This window comes from Globicephala melas, chromosome 7 (assembly GCF_963455315.2).
Source record: "Globicephala melas chromosome 7, mGloMel1.2, whole genome shotgun sequence".
Classification (NCBI taxonomy): Eukaryota; Metazoa; Chordata; class Mammalia; order Artiodactyla; family Delphinidae; genus Globicephala; species Globicephala melas.
The window spans coordinates 93,957,660-93,976,385 of record NC_083320.1 but is presented as its reverse complement, the minus strand read 5'-3'; the positions used below and the strand labels follow the sequence as shown (position 1 = coordinate 93,976,385).

The 18,726-nt window shown below is 36.7% G+C and overlaps 1 protein-coding gene across 2 annotated transcripts in view; it reads left to right on the top strand.

Moving 5' to 3' along the window:
* The window catches only part of ACMSD (aminocarboxymuconate semialdehyde decarboxylase), a 63,472-nt gene extending 46,370 nt beyond the window's left edge, over positions 1-17,102 (top strand). For both annotated transcript variants that reach the window (XM_030850104.2, XM_030850105.2), the window contains 2 exons: positions 12,306-12,404; positions 17,040-17,102. In XM_030850104.2, coding sequence (XP_030705964.1) covers positions 12,306-12,404; positions 17,040-17,102 — 162 coding nt within the window. The remainder of the gene's footprint in view (positions 1-12,305; positions 12,405-17,039) is intronic.
* The last annotated feature ends 1,624 nt before the right edge of the window (positions 17,103-18,726 follow it).

Genomic DNA, 18,726 nt, shown 5'->3' with positions numbered 1-18,726 from the left:
AAGCAATGAAAAGGTCCTTTAACACCAAAGACTTGATTATTTCTAGGGCTAGTGGGGGCAGTGGAGTATACCCTGTGAATTTTAAGTATTTCCACCCTGACTTGAAATTTAAATGTATTTTAACATTCTGTCTGTAAGTATTCTGGTTAAGTGATGTTTTCTGTGTGCTGCAGTCCTCAACAGAGTGGAACCCTTTTTGATGCCTGTAAGATTCCTGAGAACAAGAATATAACTTACTACCTTCTCACGAAGTTGTGGGATGTGAGAAACAGTTCAAGTCCTGGCTCTACTGCTTGTTAGCTGGGTGACCTTTAATATCAAGTCACTTACCCTCTCAGCCTCAGTTTCCTCAACTGTAAAATGGAGATGATAACCAGACAAAGTTGATGGGAGAGGCTAATATAACATGATGCCAAAGGACTGTACAAATGTTAGTGCTTTATGCACAGTAGGTGTTAATATTTGTAACTTATGTAATGATCTTGTGGGTATAAGGCTAATCTTACCCTGCACTGATTGAATTAAATCAGGCTCCTTAGTGAGGAAATTATGTCTCAGGGAACAAACTGAATCCTTGATATACTAGAAGGTCTGTAATAACTATGTTATAATAGAGGTGTGTTGTATTTATTGCAAAATGCTACTAATGAAATATGCTAAATGAGAAGATAGTTAATCGTTCCTTTTCCAGAAGACAAATGAATTCTCTTCCACTATTTGAGTTTCTTCAGTAAGCCACATCTTTCAGTGCTTGCAACATTCCCTGAAAATGTGAAAAAGTTAATGCATCCCAGCAGATGAGCAGTTTATTTCTTTTCCCTGGAAGGAATATTAATTACTATTATTATCAGCTCAGTAAGTCTTTGACTTCATAGGGAGTGTGTGCAGCTGGCTTTGGGAAGGAAAATGCACATTGGGGCAGTGTTGCTGTGGAGAAATCAATCAGGATTATCCACTGCTTTCCTGCCTAATAAAGGAAGCCAGTGGCTGTTGAAAAGGTATAATTTTAGGACCCTAGAAGAGGCAGCCACGCTACCTAAAATGCCTACCATTAGAATTATTCCTCTGGGTTTAATAGAGTCTTTAGAAAGGTCCTACTAAAATGTAGATGTTGTCAAATATTACAGTAGCACAGATGTCCTTAAAAATTGGTTCATGATTATGGTCAATCCCAAGGGAACAGAATCCTGGATCACAGACAAGAAGGAAGAAGAAGGAAGAAAGTTCTAGCTTTTGGGAGGCCAGGAACAGGTATGCTACTTGGGAGCCTGAGATGTCACAAGAGTCTTGGGTATACCAGAGAGCTTGGATCAGTGGGAAATGAGGCAACAGTCATCCAAGGCCATATGCTACGCTTCCTTAACCAGGACTCTGCATCCATTTAAATCACAATTTGCAGTTATAACAGGTGGTAGAAATAGCAATACAAAAAGTATTTTTACGACTTCCCTGGTGGCGCAGTGGTTAAGAATCCGCCTGCCAATGCAGGGGACACGGGTTCAAGCCCTGGTCCGGGAAGATCCAACATGCCGCGGAGCAGCTAAGCCCGTGCGCCACAACTACTGGGCCTGCGCTCTAGAGCCCACGAGGCACAACTACTGAGCCTGTGTGCCACAACTACTGAAGTCCGCGTGCCTAGAGCCTGTGCTCCGGAACAAGAGAAGCCACCGCAATGAGAAGCCTGTGCACCGAAACGAAGAGTAGGCCCCACTCGCCGCAACTAGAGAAAGCCCGCACACAGCAACGAAGACCCAACGCCACCAAAAATAAGTAAATTAAAAATTTATAAAAAAAATTTTTTTTTTAAACTCAAGAAGTGTTTATTAAGCATCTATCAAGTGATGGAGTATGTGACCTTTATCCTATAGGACCGTTTGCCTTTTAAGGAATCTCTTCTCCCCACCCTTTCCCTGCTACTATCCCTTCTCTGAACAAGAAATGCAGTTAACAAGAACTTCACTTCCAGGTTTTTTATGCCTACTTCCCTCTCCCTTAAGAAATCACTAGCAAGTTAGAAATGGTCAAAAGTTTATCAGAAGATATCAATAAAAGGTACATAGATAGATAACAGGTATGAAAAATTTACAAACCAGATTATCACAAGTGGATAATTAACCTCCTATGGAGAGGAGTTGTGAAGAGTAGCTATTAAATAATAATTAAATACTGCCAAACTATAAGTTTGGTGTTCTACAATAGGCTTTCAAACTCAAGTTAGGTGAACAGGGAAGTGTCTTAACCAGGAAGAATGAATTGCAGAGGAAGAATGAATTGCAGAGGAAGAATGAATTACATTTCGGCTTTAAAATCGTTTGCTTTCTTCTCATCAGAACAGAACAGACCCCTCCCCGCTTGAAATGTATTTATATCTGAGAAGGCCATAATACTGGGAATGGAAGAATTCCTGACTAGAAAGAAAAATTATTTTCTAGATTTCAATTTCATGTTAATGTGATTGACAAATGTAATGTAAGCATGGGACTTTTTAAAATTATGTTGTGTTTTGGAATTGTAAACAACTTTTAGCAAGAGGAGTAGAAATAAGGACAAATGAACCTCCAGGGAATACCAAGCAGGCAGTTCAGAACGAGATCAGCTGTTGGCACAGATGTGAGGAGACATAACTTTGGGTCTTTAGGGCTTCTACCAGCAGGTGTATTTGCTTGGTTTTAATACAGTACATGAATACAGGAATCTAGAGATAGAGTTGTGAGTCTATCGTGGCCTTCCTCTAAATTTTATTATATACTTCCCCACATTATTTCATGTAAATGTATTCATAAAACCTAGGAAAATCCTTTTTTTCTAGTAGAAATCAAAGAATCATTTATCCTCAGCTCAAATTGAGAGCATTTATACATTTAATATTTCAGGCCTAGTAACAATCAGACTTTCCTCTTTTGTACATTCAAGCCTTCATTCCTTCAATACACAAAGCCACTCTCAGATTGATTATAAGCATAGGTCAGAGTTTTATTTCAAACAAAGAGGCTTTCTGAAAAGCCCAATTCAAAGATTCTATCTTGGCCGAGACATTTCATGGGGAAAAATGGTTAGACAACTATTGTTAGACTGGATTTTAAAAAAGAAGGAGATGACTATCTAGTTAAGGACAATTAGCCTTTTTGCATTATTGGTTAAAGTTCTTAGACTAGTTTCAAGACTAATAGTCAATTGAGTGGAGGGGCAATTTCCTAGGAGGGGCTTTTAAGCTCATTAAAGTCTATCAAAAAATTGCTCAAGTATTTTATCAATAATGCTAAACTATGTTTGGTGACAGATGTTGACTAGACTTGTGGTGATCATTTCGCAGCATATACAAATATCAAATCATTATATTATACAGCTGAAACTAATATAATATGGTATGTCAATTATACCTCAGTAAAAAAGTATAGGTTTAAATGCTTCTATTAGAAAAAGAAGAAATGTGTAAAATCAGTGATTTATGATTCCACTTTAAGAAACTGGAAGGAGAAAAGTAAACTAAAAAAGTAAGCAGACAGAAAGAAAGAAAAAATAGAGATAAGAGCCAAAATCAAAGAACAGAAACAAGACAAGAGAGACACACACACATACAGTTCACATCAGCAATAACTGTCAGGAAGAAAATCATTACTGAATGATAAAACCAGTGGGTGAAAGTTTGATAAGGAACAAGATATTTATGTGATCTTAAAGTGTCTCCCCACAAATTACTTACTAATCATGAAGGAAAAAAATAGCCTTTATAGGAAAAAAACCTGGTGGGTCCCAACTTAACTAAATGATCAAACATCACCAATACTGGGACAAACTGGTAACATGTACCCCTGATATGATGCAGTGAAAAAGACACAACATCACTTCTGTAAAATTTCTACCCCAAATGCATAATTTGTATGTAATCATGAGGAAAGATCAAAAAAACACGAACTGACATTCTATAAAATTCTATAAAATAGAATAGAGGGACATTCTGTAAAATAACTGGACTGTAGTCTTCTTCAAAAATATCCAAGTCAAGAGTGACCAAAAAAAAAAAAATTACCTGTTCCAAATTAAGGGAAACTTCGGAGACATGATAACTAAATTTAATGTAATTATCAACTGGATCTTGGACCAGGAAAAAATAACTAGCTATGAAGCACACTGTTGGGATAACTGACAAAGTCTGAGTATGGACTGGTGATATTATATATATGTGTGTGTATATATATATATGTGTGTGTGTGTGTGTGTATAATAACATTGATATAATATTATATATATATCAACTTATAAATTTTCTGATTTTAAGAACTGTACTATGGTTACATAAGAAAACGTCTTTTTTCTTAGGAATAAACTCTAATTTATTTAGGAGTAAGGGGCTGTAATGTCTCCAACTTGCATACAGTTCAGAAAAATGTGTGTTTCTGTATAGATACACAAATATCTATACAGAGAAAATAATAAAGAAAAGGGGGCAAAATATAAACAATTGGTGAATCTGCGTAAAGGTTATATGGCAGATCCCTGAATTAGCCTGCAACATTTCTATCTGTCTAATCATTTGAAATTCTGTCAAAATAAAAAGTTGTCCACCACATTAATTAATCAATTAATCAATTAAAAATAGGAGTTTGGGGCTGGATAGGACATGCCAACCAGAGGATAAACCTAGTAAAGTGAGAAAACTATAAAGATTTTGGTATAACTGGAACACAGTGTGACTCATGCAGGATTCCAGCAGAAAATAAGATCGCATCCTGAATTGAGAAAACTAGAGAAAAAAATTAATAAATGGATTATTTACAAAGGTATGGAAAGCTCCATTACCATTCCGGGCCAAAAGACAGAGAGGGCTCTGTGAAAAGGGCCTGCTAACAGGAGCCAAGATGTTTAGTTGGAGCCAAGTTGATGACTCCAAAGGGAGGGATCTGGGGCATAAACACTTTCCTCCATTCTCTAATCTCCTGCCTATGTTGCCCATTAGTTAAACCCAACTAGAAACCTGAGGTCAAGGAAGCCTGTTGTACAGTACAGACAGGTCAGCTTCCAGGGGACAAACAGGAGTAAAAAAAGATATCCAGAGAGCAAGTGGATGGGATGTGAGGGGGTGAGGGAGGAGAGTAAGAGAATGCAAAAGTGAGAACAAGAGAATGAGAATGAACATGATGTTGCATAAATATGAAGATGAGCACTTCAACATTAGATAACATGCTGCATTTTAATTGCCTGTAAGGCAGCCAAGTGGAAGTGTCCAGCAGGCTGCCATATACCCAGGACTTGAGGCTTAGGAACTAGATCTTTGTTTATGGATGAGACTGCCCAAGCAGCACAAATAGAGTGATAATCAAAGATGAGAGAAACCCAAGCTAAGAGATATGTGTAGTCAACACTTAACATTTTTTCACCATTCATCTACTTTTTCATCCTGTGCATCTGTTTTTCTCTCCATCACTCCACTGAAAGTGCACTTAATAAGGCTGCCAAATCCCACAGAGACTCTTTAGCCCTTATCTTTTTCATCCTCTTCTAAAGCATTACTTATTAAACACTTTCTCCTTCAAATATCTCTCACTGCATTTTTTTCTAATACCACTTTTTTTCTGTCTCTCCTTCTCTGCCTCACTGGCTCTCTCTGCCTGTGGACATTCTCCCTCTGTCTTGCATTCCTGGAAGCACTCCACCCCCAGTGTTGATGTTCCCTATGGCTCTAGCCTTAGCCCTCAGTAAAAACTATGGAGGCCAGTAGGCAGTAGAAGACATATATATATATATATATATTTTTTTTTTTTTTTAATTTTTTCAGTACACGGGTCTCTCACTGTTGTGGCCTCTCCCATTGCGGAGCACAGGCTCCGGACGCACAGGCTCAGCGGCCATGGCTCGCAGGCCCAGCCGCCTCTGCGGCATGTGGGATCTTCCCGGACCGGGGCACGAACCCGTGTCCCCTACATCGGCAGGTGGACTCTCAACCACTGTGCCATAGAAGACATATTTAAAGCTCACGCACACACAAAAACCTATTCATCAAAAACCCTACATCCAGGGCTTCCCTGGTGGTGTAGTGGTTAAGAATCTGCCTGCCAATGCAGGGGACACAGGTTCGAGCCCTGGTCCAGAAATATCTCACATGCCGCGGAGCAACTAAGCCCGTGCACCACAACTACTGAGCCTGTGCTTTAGAGCCCGCGAGCCACAACTACTGAAGCCCATGTACCTAGAGCCCGTGCTCCACAACAAGAGAAGCCACCACAGTGAGAAGCCCGTGCAATGCAACAAAGAGTAGCCCCCGCTCGCCGCAACTAGGGAAAGCCCACACACAGCAATGAAGACCCAATGTAGCCAAAAATAAATAAATAAATCTATAAAAACAAACAAACAAAAAACTCTATATCCAAATCTAAATAAATCTATAAAAACAAACAAACAAAAAACTATCCTCCAAGAATGAGGAGAAATGAAGATATTCTCAAATAAACATAAGTCAAGAGAATTCAATGCTAGTAGACTTGCCATACAAGAAATGCTAGAGGATGTCCTTCAGACTGAAATGAAATGACACTAGACAGAGAAGAAATCACAATGGAAATTAGAAAATATTTAATACAAATGTAATATAAAACAAAACTTTCCAAAACTCATGAAATGCAGCTAAAGCAGGGCTTAGTAGGAAATTTATAGCTCTAAAATGCCTATATTGAAAAAGAAGAAAGATCTCAAATCAATAGCCTGTATGTCCACCTTAAGAAACTAGAAAAAGAAGAGTAAGCTAAACCCAAAACAAGCATAAGAAAGGAAATAGCAGATACTAAAGCAGTTATAAAAGAAATAGAGAATAGAAAAACAATAAGAAAATCAATAAAATCAAAACTTGGGTCTTTGAGAAGATCAACAAAATTAGCAAACCTTTAGCTAGACTGACCAAGAAATAAACAGATAAGATTCAATTGTTAAAATTAGAAATGAAAGAGGAGGGTATTACTAGAGACCTTACAGAAATAAAAAGAATTATAAGAAAAATATGAGCAACTGTGTGCTAACAAATTTGATAACCTAAATGAAATGAAGAAATTCCTAGAAAGACTACAGAAACTGACTCAAGAAGAAATAGAAAATCTGAATAAACCTATAATAAGTAAAGAGATTGAATCAGTGATTTTAAAACGTCCACAAAGAAAAGCCCAGGACTAGATGGCTTTACTGCTGAATTGTATCAAATTTTTAAAAAAGAATTACAACCAATCCTTCACAAACTCTTCAAAAAAGTACAAAAGAAAGCAACACTTCTTAGTTTATTCTGAGGCCAGCACACTCCAAAACCAGAAAAAGAAATCACAAGAAAACTACAGACCAATATCCCTTATGAATACAGATGTGAATTTCCTGAACAATATTTATTAAACTGAATCTAGCAACACATAATAAGAATTATACACCATGATCAATTGAGATTTATCCCACAGATGCAAGATTGTTTCAACACACAAAAATCAGTCAATACACCATATTAATAAAGGACAAAAACTACATGATCATCTCAATAAATGCAGGAAAAGCACTCAACAAACTGATAGTCTTTCATGATGAAAACACTCAAAAAGGAGTACAAAGGAACTTCCTCAACCTGATAAAGAACGTCTATGAAAAACCCACAACTAATATCGTGCCTAATGGTAAAAGATTGAAAGGTTCTGCTCTTATCACTTATATTCAGCATTGTACTGGAGATTGTAGCCAGGGAAATTAAGCAAGAAAAATAAATAAAAGGCATAAAAATTGGAAAGGAAGAAGCAAAATTATTTGCAGATGACATGACCCTGTATACACAAAATCCTAGAGAATCCACAAATAAACCATCAGGGCTAATAAACAGATTCAGTAAGGTTGTAGGATAAATATACAAAATATATATAAACACATACAAGATAAATATATGAAAATTACCTGTATTTCTATACACTAGCATTGAATAATCCATAAATGAAATTGAGGAGACAATTCCATTTACAATGGCATCAAGAAGAATAAAATACTTGGGAGTAAATTCAACTAAAGAAGTGTAAGATTTGGACACTAAATTACAAAACATTGTTGAAGAAAATTAAAGAAGACCTAAATAAATAAAAGACATCCCATGTTCATTGGTTGGAAAATTTAATATTGTTAAATGGCAATACTTCTCACACTGATCTATAGATTCAATGCAATCCCTATCAAAAATCCAGGGTTTTCTTGTTTGCTTTTTTATTTTTGCAGGAATTGACAAGCTGATCCTAAAATTCATATGGAAATGCAAGGGACCCAGAATGGCCAAAATGATTTTGAAAAAGAAGAACAAAATTGGAGGACTCACAGTCCCAATTTCAAAATTTTCAACACAGATACATACAGTAATCAAAACTGTGTGGTAGTGGCTTAAGGACAGACATAAAGATAACTTATTTTGAACAAAGGTACCAATATAATTCAATGAAGAAAGAATAATTTCTTCAATGTATTATAGTGGGATAACTGAATATCCACATACAGAAAAATAATAATAATAAAGTTGGATCTCTTCTTTACAATCAAAATACACAAAAGTTAACTCAAAATGGACCAAAGACCTAAAGGGAAAAGCTTAAACTACAAACTCTTAGAAGATAACATAGTTGTAAATCTTTGTGACCTTTTAGGCAATAATTTCTTGCATATGACGCCAAAACCACAAGCAACTAAAGAAAATAGATTAAATTCATTAAAATTTAAAAATTTGTGCTTCAAAAGATACAACCAGTGAAAAGACAGCCCACAGAATGAAGAAAATAGTTGTAAATCATACATCTGATAAGTCTCTAGTATTCAGAAAATATACAGAACTCTTACAACTCAACAATAAAAAGGAAACACGTGGGCCTGAATAGACACCAAGGATATAAATAGATATTTCTCCAAAGACATACAAATGGCCAATAAGCACATGGAAAGATGTTCAATGTAATTAGTCATTACAGAAATGCAAATCAAAATCACAGTGAGATACCACTTTGCACCCACCATGATAGCCATCATCAAAAAGATGAATAATGACAAGTGTTGGTGAGGATTTGGAGAAATTGGGACCCTCATACATAGCTGTTGGGAATGTAGAATGCTGAAACCACTGTGAAAAATAGTTTCTCAAAATGTTAAACATGGACTTACCATATGATCCAGCAACTCCACTCCTAGGTATATACCCAGGAGAAGTGAAAACGTGTTCATACAAAAACTCCTCTGTACACAATTGTTCAGAGAAACAATATCATAACACCCAAAAAGTAGAAACAACTCACATGTCTATCATCTGATGAATGGATAAACAACAATGTGGTATATCTATACAATGGAATATTATTTGGCCCAGAAAGGAATGAAGTACTGATTCAGGCTACAACATGGATAAACCTTGAAAAACAATATACTAAGAGAAAAGAAGGCAACATACTGTTTGATTCCATTCATATGAAATGTCAGAAGAGGCAATTCCATGGACCTCCTTTACAGAAGGTAAATTAGTGTTTTCCAGGGGCTGGAAGGAGGTAACAAGGAGTGCCTGCTAATGAGTACGGGGTTTACTTTGGGGTGATAAAAATGTTCTGGAATTAGATAGTGGGAATGATTACACAAATTCATGAATATATGAAGACCCACTGAACTGTACACTTTTAAAGGGTGAATTTTATGGTATGTGAATTATATCTCAAAAAAAGAAGCGGGGGGATCTCCTACACCCCTGAATCCTAGTCTTCATTGGTGGAGACAACTAATGTTACTTATTTCTTGGCTACCATTCGTGAAATAGACTTTATACATACAAACATATATTTGTGTGTCTATAGATCCCTTAGTAGAAACAGAAGTATGAGCATAGCAAATACACTGTCCTAGACTTTGTTTTCCCCCTTCACGATATAACTTCAAGATCATTCCTCTTTTTTAAATTAATTAATTTTTTTATTGAAGTATAGTTGATTTACAATGTTGTGTTACTTTCTGCTGTACAGCAAAGTGAGTCAGTTATACATATACATATATCCATTCTTTTTAGATTCTATTCCCATATAGGCCATTACAGAGTATTGAATAGAGTTCCCTGCACTACACAGTAGGTTCTTATTATTTTATATATACTAGTATATATATGTCAATCCCAATCTCCCAGTTTATCCCTTCCCCCTCTTTCCCCCTTGATAACCATAAGTTTGTTTTCTACATCTGTGACTCAATTTGTTTTGTAAATAGGTTCATTTGTACCATTTTTTTAGATTCCACATATAAGTGATATCATATGCTATTTGAATTAACTTTAGTAAATTCCATATGACAGTTATTACACTGTATTTTCTCAATTACAAGATCATGGTTTTTTTTCTTATTAATCAATTTTTTATTGGAGTACAGTTGATTTACAATGTTGTTTTAGTTTCTGCTGTACGAGATCATTCCTCTTTATAATATAACTTGGTGATATTTCATTACAGCATATGCAAGTATCCTTCATTCCTTTTTATTTTTGGATATGCTATAATTTAGTTTGATAGTCTTTTGCTGCTACAATAGTGTTGCAATTAACTTCCTTGATGTATTTCCATTACATGCATATGGGTGGGATACTTTCTAGAAGTAAAATTTCTGGTTGAAAATATGTTCTTATTTTGATAGATGGATTGATTATTGATTTAATGTCTCTCTTACTAGATTATGAGTTTCTTAAGGAGAAGGAACATTTCTATTTTTTTCCCCAAAATTTGTTCATTTATCACTGTATACTATTCCATTACAAAAATATATCATATTCTTATTCATTGTACTTTTTAAAAATTATAGTTAATTTACAATGTTAGATTCATCTCAGGTATACAACATAGTGATTCGATATATTTCTATACATTACAAATGAATCACCACAATAAGTCTAGTAACCATCTGTCATCATACAAAGTTGTTTTTGTTTTTTTTTTTGCGTTACGCGGGCCTCTCACTGTTGTGGCCTCTCCCATTGCGGAGCACAGGCTCCGGACGCGCAGGCTCAGCGGCCATGGCTCACGGGCCTAGCCACTCCGCGGCATGTGGGATCTTCACAGACCGGGGCACGAACCCGTGTCCCCTGCATCGGCAGGCGGACTCTCAACCACTGCGCCAGGGAACCACTAGACGACCAGGGAAGCCCCAAAGTTTTTTTTTTTTTGGCTGCTTCTGCACTGGGACTTGGAGCAAGCGAGTTTTTGCACCTGCCCTTTAAGGATGGAGTCTCAGTTTCCAGCCTCTAGCTCTCCTAAACATAACACCCACTGGTTTTCAAAGCCAGGTATTTTGGGTGCTTGCCTTCCCAGTGCAGGACCACCAGGCTGGTGAACTCAGTGTGGGACTTGGACCCCTTGATCCTCAGGGAGGACCTCCACAGTTGTGATTTTCCTCCTGCTTATGGGTCACCATGCCAGGAATGTGGGTCTTGACAGTCCACGTCTCCACCCCGCTACCTGTCAAGTTGTGGTTCTTTCTTTATATCTTTAGTTATGGAAAAAATCTTTTCTGCTAGCCATCGGGTCATTCTCAGAGATAGTTGGCCTGTAAGTAGCTGTAACTTAGGTGTGACAGGAGCTGAGCTCAGGATCTTCCTTGATCTTGCCATCTTGATCTTTCTCTATCCCCATTTCTGTTTTGTTGACCAATCTAGCAATCTAGAATTTAGCACATTGCTTGACATAGTGCTTTACTTATTTGTAGACAGACAAGCCTGTGTGCTTTATTGTACAAAGTGTCAAATAGAATTTCAAAGCTACATCATTAAAAAGCAAACAACAATCTAGTTTATAGAGATGGTAATTGTTTGGGGGGGTTGGTTGGTTTTTGTTTGTTTGTTTCTTTTCTTTTCATCCAGTTGTTTGTTTTTTATGTTTTCCTTTTAAACTCCAGTATATTTTCAAAAATTGTGCGGGTCAACTGCAATGCATCATTTTAAGAAATATAGAATCCTTAATATCATCTGAAGACATCAGCATGTTTTATTAAATAAACGCCTGCTTCTTATATTTGCGTATTCTGCATTTCAGTTACTTAAAAAAAACAAGGGAAGATGGGGGTTGATTTGCAGCTTTAAGAGACCTAATAGCGGCACCTGCTGGAGAAAATGTCAGAATAAGTTTTGAAGCCATTAAATCTTAAAAATTTTAGATCAGTTTGTTTCTGTTAATCAGGAAGAAATTTGTTATTTTACCATAGGAGTGCTTGTAATATGTAAATATAATTAAATTTACAAGAGGTTCTTTGATGTTCTGCAAAATTAGAGATAAAAGTGTTTTTTCCTTTTTCAGGATAAAGTCATTTTGGGAACCGATTACCCCTTTCCACTCGGTGAGCTGGAACCTGGGAAACTGATAGAATCCATGGAAGAATTTGATGCAGAAACAAAGGTATGTGCCTTTTACTTCATGATCTTCTTCCTGAATTTTCCTGCTCTAATTGTGTTTGATTTCAGAGCACTTTGCTATGTGATAGCAAAGAACAGAGAAATCGTTACACTTAATATTCCTAGAACTGTTACTTGATCTCCAGAAATAGCTGACCTATTAAAGGGCAAAGGAAAGTTAAAATGCTGAAAGTCAATCTAGTACAACTAAATTCATAAAGCCAAGAGAGAAAACGGTAAAGAAGCACATAATAATAATATATTTAGATTTGCATGTTAGATGAATGAGAGAAATGTCTAAATTTTTCCTTTAATGTTTCTGTTACAAATCTACCAATCTCAAAAGTTGTAATGATTCTAGTTATTTGGATATTGAGACTAAAGTCTTGATTAACAGAACTCAAGGATCCAGAACCCTCAAGTAACTGGATTTTTTTTTTCTTTTAGCATTTGACTTTTAGAGTGGCTAAATGTGCCTTAATGCTGCCACTGCCATTCTGCCCCTCAGGCTCCTGAACGAAAATGAGGTTAAAATGAGACTCAGTGTCCCCAGATTTCCTCTCTTTTGCCATCCCCTTCCCATCCCACACCCACCCCCAACAAAACAAGTTTTTCCTAAGACTTCACTGCCAATTACTACCAGGGGACAGGGATGGCCAAAAATGAAAACATGGGGATATATAAATTCTTAACAAATCTTACAAAAGTTTTAGTCATAGTCCTTTTGTATAAGTCTTGGCTTTCTTCTAAACTAGAATCCAAAATTTCTCTTCAACTCTAATTCTCTGCTTTAATTTTTAAGGATATATTAGCTCATCACATCTTCTCAGTAGGCTTGAAGTACATGAACAGATGCCAACAAAGGTCCTTTTTCTTTTTTTTAGATTTATTTTTTATTTTAGGCTGCGTAGGATCTTAGTTGTGGCACTAAGGATCTTCACTGAGGCATACGGGATCGTTCGTTGCGGCACATGAGCTCTTCCTTGGGGTGTACAGGGCTTTTCTCTAGTTGTGGCGCACAGGCTCCAGGGCGTGTGGGCTCTGCAGTTGTGGCGCAAAGGTTCCACAGAACGTGGGCTCTGTAGTTTGTGGCACGCAGGCTCCCTAGTTGAGGCGCGTGAGCTCAGTAGTTGCGGTGTGTGGGTTTAATTGCCCCATGGCATGTGGGATCTTAGTTCCTTGACCAGGGATCGAACCTGCATCCCCTGCATTGTAAGGCGGATTCTTTACCACTAGACCACCAGGGAAGTCCCAAGGGTCCATTTTGACATATACTAGTTGCAAGTTATTGACTGGGAGACCTCAGACTGCTTTAAACAGGAAGTTTCTCCTTTGGCACTTACCCACCTTAAGGCACTAAAAGTCTTGAATTGTTAAATATATACTTACTAAAGTAGTAAGCAATACTAAGTTTTTTAACTTTTTATATCAAAGGTTTTATATCAAAGGTTGAGAAATGAAAAACTTTCTATAACATTAACCAAAATTAAACTGAAACCAGATTACCCCAAGAATCCTGATTAAGATTTTAATGGAATAATAATAATTATTATTACATGCCTTTTGTTATTTAATTTTATGTGCTTATCACTTTCAAGTTTTCAGAAAATCTTGAATAAAAATTTTATATTGTCACAAATTCATGACATTCTGTATAAGGTTACTCATTATAACACTGTTTGTAATAAAACTAAAAACAATCTACAGGGGAATAAATAAATAATAACATATCCATACAATGGATTCTATACAGCCATAAAAAAATACTAAGAATCGATTTCTAAGATATATTAAGTTAAGCAAGGTGCAAAAACTGCCTATAGTATACTTCCATTTGTGTATGGTATACTATCCATTTGTGAAATAAAATTATAAACCTACATATAAATGCATAAAATATTTCTGGAAGAAGGACAAGAAACTGATAACTCTGGAAAGAAAAAATAGTGGTTGGGTAGCACTAGTGAAAGGAAATGTACATTTTTATACCTTTTGAATTTTGAGCCACATGAAGGTAAAATTTCACTAAAAAGTTTTAAATGAAATAAATAAATCCATTTGATGAGCACAACCAGCCTGGGAGATAGGCAAATGCATTCCACCATGTAGATGCAGAGGAGAAAAACAAGACTTGGGGGTTGAGTGATTTGCCAAAAGGGATATAACTGCTGGATTACAGCACATGGACCCAACCCCAAATCTCCAGACTCCAGGATCAGGTTTCCATCCAACACACCAAAATGTATCTCCTTCAAAGGATACTCAGTACCAACCTATTTTATTATTTTTATTTATTTATTTTTATTTGGCTGCGTTGGGTCTTCGTTGCTGCGTGCCGGCTTTCTCTAGTGGCAGCGAGTGGGGGATACTCTTCGTTGCGGTGTGCGGGCTTCTCATTGCAGTGGCTTCTCTTGTTGTGGCTCACGGGCTCTAGGGCACAGGCTCAGTAGTTGTGGCGCACGAGCTCAGTAGTTGTGGCTCGTGGGCTCTAGAGCACAGGCTCAGTAGTTGTGGTGCATGGGCTTAGTTGCTCCGCGGCATGTGGGATCCCCCCGGACCAGGGCTCGAATCCACATCTCCTGCACTGCCAGGCAGATTCCCAGACACTGCGACACCAGGGAAGCCCCCCAACCTATTTTTTTTTAATAAATTTATTTATTTATTTTTGGCTGCCTTGGGTTTTGGTTGCTACGTGTGGGCTTTCTCTAGTTGTGGTGAGCAGGGGCTACTCTTTGTTGTGGTGCGCAGGCTTCTCATTGCAGTGGCTTCTCTTGTTGCAGAGCACGGGCTCTAGGCACATGGGCTTCAGTAGTTGTGGCACGTGGGCTCAGTAGTTGTGGCACATGGGCTTAGTTGCTCTGCAGCATGTGGGATCTTCCCAGACCAGGGCTCAAACCCATGTCCCCTGCATTGGCAGGCGGATTCTTAACCACTGCACCACCAGGGAAGCCCCACCCAACCTATTTTAAAAAGCAAATAGTTTCTCACAGCAGCAACAGTCACTTCTGAATCTTCCTTTAGAGGAGGATGGCCCAAGTGTGAATCTGGGAAGAACCCTGAATAAGAGGTCCCTGCCTCAAATTACCCACTCTGCAAGGCTGTGTGAGAACCCTGAAGTGGTCATGATATATAGATACACACTAATGGTACGGATATTACACGACACCATACATGTTTCCTTCCACCCTCAATTACATACCTGCCTTTTGCAAGCGGGATATATATCAATTAGGGTATCACAAAATTACCCCTCAAAACACAGGAGTTCTTTCTGTGGAGATGATCTAATCTATAGCTGGGGAGAGAGTGAAAAAAAACTTGGCAGTCTTTTTCTCATGTGAAATTTATAAATGTACATACTTGTACAATTTTCTGAGACTCTTCATCTGTATCACGTTTCTTGCTCCAAAAGAGCTTACTTTTTATTCAGGGCCATGTGAAAGGACAACACATATACCGAGAAGGTGGTAGGTGGCTAGATGACTTCTGGGCACTCTTTCCAACTGTCTTATCTTACAGACCTAAAACTCACTGGAGGGTCCTGTAAAAAGAAAGTCATTTTCCTAAGAGGGTCTTCCCTGTTGTAATTCTCCTCCCCTCCTGCCACAACCAAGTTTCAAACTTAGATTTCAAATAGAGGACAAAGGGGGAACTGAAGGCAGTTAGTTAAAAGGTACAAACTTCCAGTTACAAGATAAATAAGTACTAGGGTTGTAATGTACAACATGATAAATATAATTAATGCTGCTATATGTTATATATGAAAGTTATTAAGAAACTAAATCCTAAGAGTTCTCATCCCAAGGAAAAAATATTTTTTTCTGTTTCTTTAATGTATCTATACGAGATGATGGATGTTCACTAAACTTATTGTGATCATTTCATGATGTACATAAGTCAAATCATTATGTTGTACACCTTAAACTTATACAGTGTTCTATATCAATTATATCTCAATAAAACTGGAAGAAAAAAAAGAACTTCATTCCTTTTGGAGCCTGAATATTCCATTTATGTATATACCACATTTAAAAATCTATTCATCTGTTGATGTATGCTTAGGTTGTTTCCATCTTTTGGCTGCTGTGAACATTCGCATACAAGTATCTGAGTCCCTGTTTTTAATTCTTTTGGCTATATAACTAGGAGTAGAATTGTTGGGTCATATCATAATTCTGTTTCTAATATATTTAAACTTATCATTCTATTATGTTGTATAAAAAGCATTTGCAGAAATCTTTCACTAGGAACTGTTATTATAAAAATAAGCATAAAACAAATATACATTTTATATGTTACTTATAACATAAATACATATTTACATGTTTCAAAATTCAAAAAAATCCTTTTTTTGTCCATGATTGTCAACATATTTGAGAAGTAGGGAAAATAATAAAAGCACAAATATACCACACACCATTTATATTTTTGCTTTTAAAAGACTGTTCAAAACAAATATATGAATATAATTTGAAAAACAGTGGGGTGAAACATGGGTCAAGAGAGTCATTGTTTAACCTGCTAATATTTTTCTCTCACACTGGGGAACTGAGTTTTTAAAAACCTGATAAAGACACTTACTAAGTACTTTAAAACAACCATTAAATAATGCTTTAAAATAAAATCTTTTCTTTTTCAGGATAAACTCAAAGCTGGCAATGCTCTAAAATTTTTGGGTCTTGAGAGAAAACAATTTGAATGACTGAATTTACTACAAAGGCAAATTTCAAGAAGATATTTTATTTTTGTTTTTAAATATGTATCACTAAAATCCTATTTTGAACACTTTTATCTAGAAATAGAATATATAACCTAAATTGTTCATAACAAAAATGACTCGTGCTTTTATTCAGAAAAGCAGTACATTATTTCATGTGCAAATCAAAAATAATTTTCCCAGTGCCTTTTAAATTAATGTCAGAAATAAAAAGCAAAATGTCATTAATGATTTATATGGAAAAAATAACAGATTCATCCCAGAGCATTCAGGTAGGTTCTACTTTGAGCAAATATATGTTCATAGGGCCCAAATAAACTGTTTTTATTCACTTTAACACCTTCCATTAGCCCAGAAGTGGGCTGAGAGTGCTTTAGACTCCAAAAAAATAAATAATATTCATATTCCATAATGTCTAGGAGCTTATAGCCCAATTAAGGAGGCAAGACACATGTTCATGGAATAATAACTAAGCAATAAAACATGCATGTCACAGAAGTTTCAGTAAGAAAAATTCATTTGGATTCAAACTTTGGGCAGATCTTCACAGAAGCTGGAACTTGGGCTGAGTCTATACGGATGGATAAGGCATGTTTAGGTTTGGAAGATAGGAAATAGATAGGAAGGCAAAACTATGGGAACATAGTTCCCATATGAATGAGAACTTATCTATTCTGGAGAAAAGTTTCAGTATGTAATTTACTTTTACGAGAAGCTCTTTTAATTTAAAATACAGAGCAGAATGTTTAAAGAAGGCTGTAGAGACTGAGCAGGGCTATACCAGGGTAGCCTTGTTCTACTCACTTCATTTCTGGTCATCCCACCTGGACTGCTGAAAATGAACTTGGTCCTGGGAAGGGTGATGAACGTCTGTGGTTCATGTTCCTCTGGCTGAATTCTAAAATCAAATATAATTTTTCTAAATTACCCTCTTGCTTCAGTTTCATTCATACTTCTTTTCCCTTCCATTAGTCCAGAAAATCAAGTTGAGTACTGGCATGTGATTTGTACTGATTTAATTTTTGCTAAACTACACCCATCCCGTTATTTTTTCTTCATTTATTTAGTCTGTAACTCCATCTCTTTCTTGCTACTCCTGTTGCTTTCTAGGACTTTACCCACCCACCACTCTGTTACTCCAATCTGCCTAAAAAGAAAAACAAAGTTGTGCAAAACAGCAACATGAAGCATGTGTTATTATTCTTTTCCTTCCCCATTCTTTGGGGAAAATATCTGTTCCTTTTCAAATAATATATATTTGAGCACTGTTAACACAGTGTTTGATGATTGTGTTATCATGAAAAGTAACTTGATCATCTCATTCAGTATCATAGATCTATAGATACATAGTTTAAATAGATACCGGGTATATTCATAGTCACAGAGTATTTATATGATGTGCCAGTACTGTAGGACAGTTCCAGACACTGGGGATATAGAAGTTAACAAAAAGGATAAAATTCCTTCTCTGATGAAGCCTACAATCTGGAGGGTAAGAAACATAAATAAATGAAGGAGGACAAAGAAAGGAGGAATGGAGAGTGAGAGGGAGGGAGGGAGGAAGGAAGGGAGGGAGGGAGGGAGGGAAGGAAGAGAGGGAATTCTTCTC